Below are 9,381 nucleotides of genomic sequence, written 5' to 3'. Positions count from 1 at the left end.
AGTGTGTCGGGAGCTTATACACATTGTATTCTGCCACTTACTACTTACTAATAAATAGAAATATAGGCTTACTGGTCCTTACTAACGTTATATTAGTAATAAATCCCTAATTGGACATGAACAAGACATTTGTGAATACATGTTTAACAACTGTCTTATTTTGCTTAGTACATGCCTTACAAGTTACTTACACAGGCATTAATATTATATGTATTAGTGCTAATAGATGTATCCCTAAAATAAAGTGTTACCATTTTCTTTTGTAACTGAATACTACTAATCTACTAATCATCAGACCAAGAAAGCTGAAATAAATAGGTTGTAGTTGCAGTTTTCAATTTTCCAAAGAGCTTTGCCATAAATACAAACACGCCACTTCATCCCCATAAGGAATTCTCACAGGGTAAGTTTATTTAATAAAAAAATAGGTGATCTTTTCCTGAGGCGATGAGGCAATGATGACTTCTCTTATGGCCTCTGAAAGATGACACAATCGGCTGCTCATGTGGCGTGTCAAAACAGCAGTCTCTCTTCTGTCCGTCTGACCCCCAGTGTTACTCTGCTTGGCTCTCGGTGTGCACAAGAAATATCCTCCCCTCTACCCCTGGAACTAGAGCCACGGGGACATCATCGCTGTGCTCTATGGCTGTTGGAGGAGGAGAAAGGGAAATACAAGTGACTGACTACTGACCTGAATATAGAAGGACACCATATACATTCAATTCTTAAGTGGGGCAATGGCGGGGGGAGGGACTAGACCCGGAAACCCGGACAAAAATGGCCATTTCCCATTCATCGCAATGCAGACTTGAAACAATGCCTTGCCAATTCATGATAATTTCTCTTCCGTTCAAACAAATCAAATATTTTTGGGGGGCTGACCCTTTATTTTAGAGAGCTATCAAAATTGTTTAAATCACCAATGAGCATTGTTAGTTGATTTTATTGACAGTTAGAATTCTTCTAGAATTCTTTTGATTGACAGTCAAATGCAACCGTAGTTCTATCAACGCATGCTCTCAGCGTGGCTAAGGTACGAATCCGGAAGAATACTCGCAGATCTGTCGCAGATGTTTCAAAACCGTTGAATGGAATACAGTAGAATCCCACTGTCCATACAGTATAGTATGTCACAGGGCGAATACACCGGCGGCGACAAGATCAAGCGACAGAGAATCACTAGACTGTGTAGCAGGAGCGATACGAGAGAAAGAAGTGACAGAGTATGTCCGTTAAGAGCAGAATGCAAACATTCCAACATTCCCATTGGCTGTGGTGCTTGTCACCGAACCGTATCATAGCTAATTTGCATAATATTCACTCAAGTCCAACTACAAACTGTTGCTCAAGTTGCGTGTATCGCCTCTAGTTGTGCAAATTGCCTTTGTCTCTATTGAATTTCCATGATATTCCAGGAATTTCATAACCAGTGGGAAACCTGTAGCCTATATTACATTGCAAAAAAATGTGGAATGGAAAATCGGTAAAGACAGTTCCGTACATGTGACTGAGGGGCAGCTGGGTGCTCTGATGAGGCCCATGCGATGGCCGGACTTGCAGGCCTTCAGGCCCTGGACGATGTTGCCAGACTCAAAATGGTTGATGAAGATGGTGGAGAGGACCTGGGCGTTTTCGGCATCACATTTTAGTGGGCAGTCGGTAAACATGCAGTAGCCATCTTTTCCCTGCAAACGCACACACACACACACACACACACACACACACACACACACACACACACACACACACACACACACACACACACACACACACACACACACACACACACACACACACACTTCCATGAAATATGCACGGCAAAGTACAGTATATACTGTACATGGCATGAACAGCTTATCGCAGTTCAACAATTGGACAACTCTGGAGTTTCCAACACATAAAAACAGATCACCTATACCATACGGTATCTTCCAGATCATCTTTAGTACCTTTGTTAAATATTCCTTCATGGCGACCAAATACGTCTTGTCCAGCTCCAGATTCTGCCCTTGTATTCGGATAGTGTCAGCAACAACTCGGCATCCAGGCGGATGATTAGGATCGAAACCAAACTGTATTCCGGCTACCTGCAGAAATCTGGAATAGTCATCATGATTAAGATTTTACAGTTACTAGACATGGGCTACTACTAAAGAGGAAATTAGCATTTGATTTGTGTGAGAGTCCCTCATTTGCTAAAAATCATATGCTAAAAACTCCTAATGCTGCATCCAAGTGCTGGTGGGTAGGCACACCGTTTCACTCTACATGTGCTCTACATGGAACGTCTGAGCACATCAGATCTTCACCACATCGTACATTTTTCTGGGGAAAAGGCAAAGGTATTTCTGCTGTAGACATACTCAAGGATGGATTACTGCACTGTCCTAATGGGCCCAGGTCCAGGGGCCCGAGAGCCAAGGGGCCCCTGAAGCCCAAGCCTCTGCACCAGGGCTTGACATTTACTTTTTTGCTTACCGGCCACTGTGGCTAGTGGATTTCCCGAGTTAATAGCCAGTCAGCTATTCTACTAGCCACACATTTTATATTGTTTTTTTTCTTTGTCGTAATACTTTACATCTAACCTCAGAAAATGAGAGGTGCTAAGGTAAGAAGACGAGAATAGAAACTGAGTAACTGTGCTTTTTCTTCGTAAATACTAACCATAATATTGATACACAAGGGGCAAAGTGCACAATAAAGTCATACCATATGTCATACCATAGAATAAGTTACCTGCCAAATTGGCTAGTGAGACTGAAAACATTACTAGCCACAGCCAAGTTTTACCAGCATTTGGCCGGTTGGCTGGTGCCAGTGTCAAGCCCTGCTCTGCACTCTGCACTGAACTACTGTATTTTCACAATATCTAGGGGGACAACACCCCCAACTCCCAACCACAATGCTCTCTACCATCATCATTAACCCCCTGCCTTCTTACTGGCTTCACAAGAGGGCTTTTTCATGTAACGTCAGCCTTCTTCAAGGGCTGCACAGACAACAAGAAAGGCCTCCCTTAATGGGTGTATCTAGCCCAGCGTATACAGTTTTTGCCTACTGCTTAAACACTATAGGCAGATGCTTAAACCAAAGTAGCATATCGTTAAGTTCTTGGTGCATAACTTAAACACTTATTGCTTGACTTTAAACAAAAGTAAGCATTACACTTTCATACCAGTTTAGCAAGGCACTTGCTCCTTTACGCAACACACAGACTCCAGGTGTCTACACACAATTTCATACACAAGACACTTTGTTCGAAAGTAAAATCTCAGAGTGTCATTGTGAAAACACATCTGTTAAAAAAACAAAACACACTGATGTATGACAAGATTTAGACACGGACAATAAAACACATGCTTTCAAAATTGAACACTATTCTGCCATGTTACAAAGTTGCATGCTTTATATTACATTGCATTTGTTTTATTTCACATTTATTTGTTTTACTTTGATTGCTTGTATGCTAAGCAAGGCGAATAGCACAATGGTACTAAAGTGTAGAATATGGAGTATGGCATTGACTGACTCACGTACTGTAAAACCTAGCCTGATGCCGCCAAGAGTAGCCTTTTGTCTTCATCATCACATGTTAGGTAATGTGAACATGATAGTTTGTAGAAATAGTGTCATTTTCAGAACACAACCAAGCAAGAACACTTGAGCAAACTGACTGAACATGATATAATTTTGATGATGTCATGTAGATGTCAGCTGCATAGTGTGTCTGTGAAAATGTATTGTATTTCATGAATACCTCATACCTCATAACCAAACAAAGTAGCCTATATTGACTTGATTGTCATTGATGATTGTCATTACAGCATGTTGACGTAACCCAATATTTATATCACATTTAGATGTTTGAAAATTTGTGAATATAACCAATACACAAAAAAGGTACATAAGCTCACCTACACACTGTTGTATTTAGAGTGATGTACTGTTTGAGATATATTTTGCTTCGGTTTAATGTCCTGTACTGTAAGGTGCAGTTTTTTAATGTACAGTACTGAATTTTGGGGTATTGTGAAAATGTACATTCTGTGAGACTGAATAGACTACTCCAAAAAGAAAGACTGCTGTGTTTTGTATAAAGCAGACAACTGTTTTAAAGTTGATCTAATTTGTTTACTCATTTTGTGCTTTTGTGTGTCTTTTGACATGAAAGTGAGGTTTTGAGAAAAGATTGTAAGGTTTTTATGGCAATGTTTATGCTTTTATAGCAGAGCTTCATGTTGCCATATATGTGATGGGTTTATCTCCAAGTGTTGAGAGTAATTGGCTTGTGTGTAGAGTTTTGACTCTATGAGCCAAATTTTGCAAATTGTGTGCAAGCAGTCGGCAAAAACTGTAAAACAATGCAGGGTTTTAGGCAAGATGTGAGTCTATGTTGTTGTTGAGAAAAATTGAAAATACTGCTGTTAAAAGTGTGATTTTAATGCGATATGAGAATGGGAAAACAGAGGCTTGGGCTTCAGGGCCACCTTGACTATTGGGCCCCTGGGCCTATGCCCGGTAGGCTTATACAGTAATCGGTCCCTGGTGGCACAGACATAACGTACATACTGTATACATTTATCTGACTCAAATCGGTAGTCGTATATACTTGCTTTGCTTCAAAACACAACTTGTCTGACTCAACGGTGAAATGGGCTAATTTTACCTTCCTTCCAGGGCTGGATTTGTGCTGACAGAGTTCTCCTGGCACTTGTCTAAATACAGCCTGGATCGTTCCCCAACCCTTGCCCATCTCTCTCTCTCTCTGACTAGTTTCCTGTCTCCATTTCGAATGAAGGCTAAAAAAGGCCTCAAATGGCTAAAAGGCCTCAACACAGATATTTTATCACAGTAACACATAGCCCCTGTTATAAGTTAGCTGTTACAAAAATGGTAATGACCAGCCATAATATCACTAAAGGCCATGTGCACTGTCATGGTGGTCTAATACTATAGTAGTTAAGTGTTTTCAGTGTTTATAACAGCGTTCCACTGGTGGAATGGCGTGCATTAACTCCTTAGCAGAGAGCCTCTGTTACAACCTTATATTGTCCCCAAAGTGGTAATGATCAATCTTAATCGGGTACTTAAGGCTCTCTGCATTGTCATAGCACTGTTGTTATGATGTAGTTGAGTGTTTTTGGCAAAGAGTGATCCATCGGGTCCATCTGCAGTTAAGGGGCTACACTTTTACCTTCCATCCAGTTCTGGGTATCTGCTGACGGAGTTCTCCAGGCTGTGGTAGAGCTGCTGGCCTGTGGCCTCCACCACCAGCACCAGGTCCCTCATGGGCAGGATCTGCAGCAGGTCCCGCATGGTCAGGTCACCAGCTGGGTGCAGACGATCTGAACGCAGAGTTCCTGTCGAGAACCATACGGTAGAGACTCTCTCATCTAAACTTGCATAGTGGAATAATTCATGGCTGGTGTTTTTGCACTTTGGCCTGATGAATTTAAAGTGGCACTAGGCAATTCATGAGTTAATTAATCACCTCCATGAGTCCTCCAATGATCAAATGAGTCATTAATAGAATAGAATAGAATAGAATAGAATAGAATAGAATAGAATAGAATAGATTGCAGAGCTCCTGTCAAGAACATTCAAAGACTTTTTAGGAGTAAATCTACTGCAATTGGTTTGGAGAATAGATCCAGTTGAGACACAACTTAGCATTAATAGGTTTTTATTTACAATGTTCAAAATGATCTTGGGATAATGGCTGAATTGGTCTTAATGCAGCTGATCCGAGTGCAGAGTTCCTGTCAAGAACCAGAGGTCTATAAAGTAGAAGTAGAAGTAAATTCAGGACGTAAGCACAACACTAGTATATTATATTACATAGTAGTTACACCCGTTATTTCACCGTGTGAGTACCTGATGAGGGCTTTTTTTTTTACTTCTACTTTTACACCTCTGTCAAAACATCCAAACATCTCTCACAATCTCCTGAGTGGATAACATAAACAGTTGAGATATATAATTTGTGAAGTTTACCAGTCCTTTCAACATTAACAGTTTGGATGAAAACCCTGATGATGTCAACAAATAGCTCATGGGGTTTTACATTTAAATTCATGTCATCTCTATTATAGTATTTATAGTATTTTTAACCTTTGACTTTGCTACCTAGCATACCTTCAGACTTTGCCAAACGTGTGTCTCTTATCAAAACTGTTTAAGCACATTGAGCAGCATGCTTGTATGAATTGTGCTACAAATGAAGTAAAAAGGCTAAAATTATTATTAATGTAATTATTGTTATTATTATAAACCTGAATTCAGCAGCGCCACCTCCGCATGGGTGGCTTCCAGCATGGCGTTAGCGATGAGGTTTCCCAGGTTGCACTCTCGGTAGCGGACCGTCGAGCAGCGTCCATCCAGCTCCACGTTCGTGGTACACAGCACCTCCTCCAGCATGTACTGAAACACAGGGGTGCATTTTTAAATCCCTTAGTCCCCTACATGGTGGACAGGTGGGTGGGTGTTCCCTGAAACACACCAAAAACAGCCACAGCTTCATTTTTTTGTTGTTGTGTTTTGAATCATAGTAATAATGATAATAATCATGATACGTAAGGTATAGAGCTTCCTAAAGCACTTTCTTTCTCAAAGACTTTTACACATCACCAATAGCGAAAATGAATCCACGTCACTCACTAATACAATTAAAGCAGCAATATGCTTTTTTTTTATATCCTCGATCAAATTGTCCTTCATTCAAACTGCAGGGGAAGGGTTCTCATCCAAACTTACATAGTATTGTGAGGGATGGCAATGCAAAATTCAGTGGATTCAGCTTGTTACTGAACAAGTTCATGAACCACTAGAACTCTGTGTTATTTTAGGCCTATTCAATATTAAAAGATGTTCAGCTCTTAGTTGTGAGCCGACAGTGCTCAATAGCACTCGAAATGTGTCAAATTAATGTTCCAAGTGTGTAAATAATATCTTTCTTCGTGGTCTTTTTTACTTTATTTATGACAGGACAGTGAAGGTGGTGACAGGAAGCGAGTGGGGAGAGAGAGACGGGGAAGGGCCGGCAAGGGACCCGAACCGGGAATCGAACCCGGGTCAGCCACGTGGTAGACCAGTGCCTTACCGTTTGACGGCAGGGCCAGTGTAAATATAATCTAATAAAAAATGTATTCAACCATAAACATGTCATAAACATACCTGAATGCTATCTTTGTACTTGTCCACTTTGCTTTTGATTGCTTGATCTTCTTCAATGTCCTCCACTATATCCTTCCTTTCTAAACTATACTCAAATGTCATGCCAGCAGTTCTTCTGATTTCAATCTTAGTCAGATGTCTGAACTCTGAACCGCTCTTCACGATCCACACACCGTTGACCTCCCGAACCCCGTAGTCGTGATCGTGACCGCCAAGGATGAGGTCCACGTCTTTGGCCTCCGTGGCCAGTCGAGCGTCATTGGGCCACCTCATGTGCGTCAGCGCGATGACCAGCTCTGCTCCGCTTTCTCTCAGCTCCTTGGAGATCTGGTCGGCTGCCGCGACGTAGTCCACGAAATCCACGTTGGCCTTGTCGATGGTGCCCAGGGTGTCCAGCCACTCCTCCTCCACCAGGCCCATGAGGCCGAGGCGGAAGCCATTGTGTTCCAGGACGAGGCTTTGGACGCCATGGCCCAGCGTCTGGGAGGTGAACTTGTCGTAGACGTTGCTCAGGAACCAGGGGAAGCTGGTCTGCTGGGTGAGTTCTTCGAGCGTGTCCACGCCAAAGTCAAATTCATGGTTCCCTATAAATTTGGAAAAGACAATATCATACCAAACTAAACCACACTCTGGTTGGAGGTTGTCTTACTCTTTTCTATTACATTTTTGGGCTTGTCTGATCTTTATGGGATAGGATGACTTGAGAGGAAACAGTACAGTAATGGGAGAAAGAGATAGGGCGGGTATTATCAGGAAATTATATAATTATATAATATGCTGGAATCGAACATTGGCATAAGGAAATTACTTTATCAAGAGAGTCAAGGAAGGGGAGGTCTGATCAATTAAAACTTAAACATGTAACATACAGAGGAATTTCATGAATGCGAGCTAGGAATGCCCTTTGCATATGCCTCGAGGATATGGGTTGGCAACGTGAGTTAACCAGACCAAATTCTCGAAGAGTTGCAGTCATGATAGCCAGGCTGTTTAATCATGTAGGCCTATTTGTGGAGCTTTTAGATAATTTTATGATGGCAAAGATTGCAACTGGCCGTGCTGAGGACATGGTGTTCACAAGACTTTATATGCCAGTGTAGCCTATAATGCTTACCAAAAACAGCGCAATGAATCCCCAGCGCCTTCAAAATGTCTATCATGTGTCTTCCTTTTGTAAACGTGCTGAGCAGAGATGGGCTTAAACAGTCGCCGCTGAATGCAATGAATGGATTCAAATCTTGAAATTCTTTAAGAGCTGTTGCAAACCTGAAAATGAATGGTTGAAAGAATACAAAGAGAATGTAAATTCTTTGGTTATGCTATGAATGCGTTAGATCGCCAGCGATCCCATCTGAACCAAAAAGTTAATGCGTCCTCCTATCAGTCTGGAAATTAAATTAAATACCGGTATACAATGTTTACTTAAAGATGCATCATTCTTTTCAATTAATAAATTTTTTTTCAATTATTATTTTAATTAATTGTTTTTTTTTTTTTTTTATCAAAATATTTTTTTGTGATTCATCAGCTTGGGTGACTGATGGCTGATCAGGCGTAATATTTTTTGTTCTAAATTGTCAGTAGGCCTTAATTGTATTAATAAGTGGCTGGTAAATCAGGAAAACAGGATGTGACATGTCAAAACAAAAAAGCACAGCTCCTCCACTAGCTAATTAGCATCCATAACTTAGCAATTACAGACCACGAGCAAGTGATTGTCTACTGTTGTACCAATATCATCATCATCAACAACAACAACAACAACAAACAACATGAAGTTTTGTAAGTAGGATTACAGAAATTCAAACATTTTCCTCAAAAACGCTAGCTGTACAACATTACAGTGCTACCTCATCAATAAACTTTGTGTTATGCCAACTAGCTGTTGACAGGTGTTAGTTGGCTAAATATACCTTGCAGCTCCACCAGCAGGTTCGATTGATCTCGCCTCTATTTCATAAACATCATTAAAATGTAAAAGAGTTAAAGTAGCTTCGAGGTCCGTATGATTGCAAAATTGTTTATCTTTTACTTCGTCAGTCATGATTCTTCACTGCCAAAGCTTTTCAGACCTGTTCCTATGGAGATGTTCAGTTTATATAGAATGGAAGAAGTGAAATATTCCTTCCTTGATTAACAATTTATGCATTTAAAGTGACAGCAAAATAATGTAGAACCAAGTTCATACGTGAAAGCTAAAGCCTGCTT

The 9,381-nt window shown here is 40.8% G+C and overlaps 1 protein-coding gene across 1 annotated transcript; it reads right to left on the bottom strand.

The window, feature by feature from the left end:
• Positions 1-372: 372 nt before the first annotated feature.
• LOC134437539 (5'-nucleotidase-like) lies at positions 373-9,249 on the bottom strand. The gene is made up of 8 exons (XM_063187025.1): positions 9,087-9,249; positions 8,288-8,439; positions 7,174-7,757; positions 6,273-6,420; positions 5,195-5,360; positions 1,950-2,097; positions 1,502-1,685; positions 373-646 (listed from the first exon to the last, which is right to left on the bottom strand). The coding sequence occupies exons 1-8, from the start codon at positions 9,215-9,217 to the stop codon at positions 555-557; spliced, it is 1,605 nt and encodes a 534-aa protein (XP_063043095.1). The 5' UTR covers positions 9,218-9,249; the 3' UTR covers positions 373-554.
• Positions 9,250-9,381: the final 132 nt, after the last annotated feature.

The sequence above is a fragment of the Engraulis encrasicolus genome, chromosome 21 (genome assembly GCF_034702125.1).
Source record: "Engraulis encrasicolus isolate BLACKSEA-1 chromosome 21, IST_EnEncr_1.0, whole genome shotgun sequence".
Taxonomy (NCBI): domain Eukaryota; kingdom Metazoa; phylum Chordata; class Actinopteri; order Clupeiformes; family Engraulidae; genus Engraulis; species Engraulis encrasicolus.
This window is presented reverse-complemented; position numbering and strand designations above follow the sequence as displayed.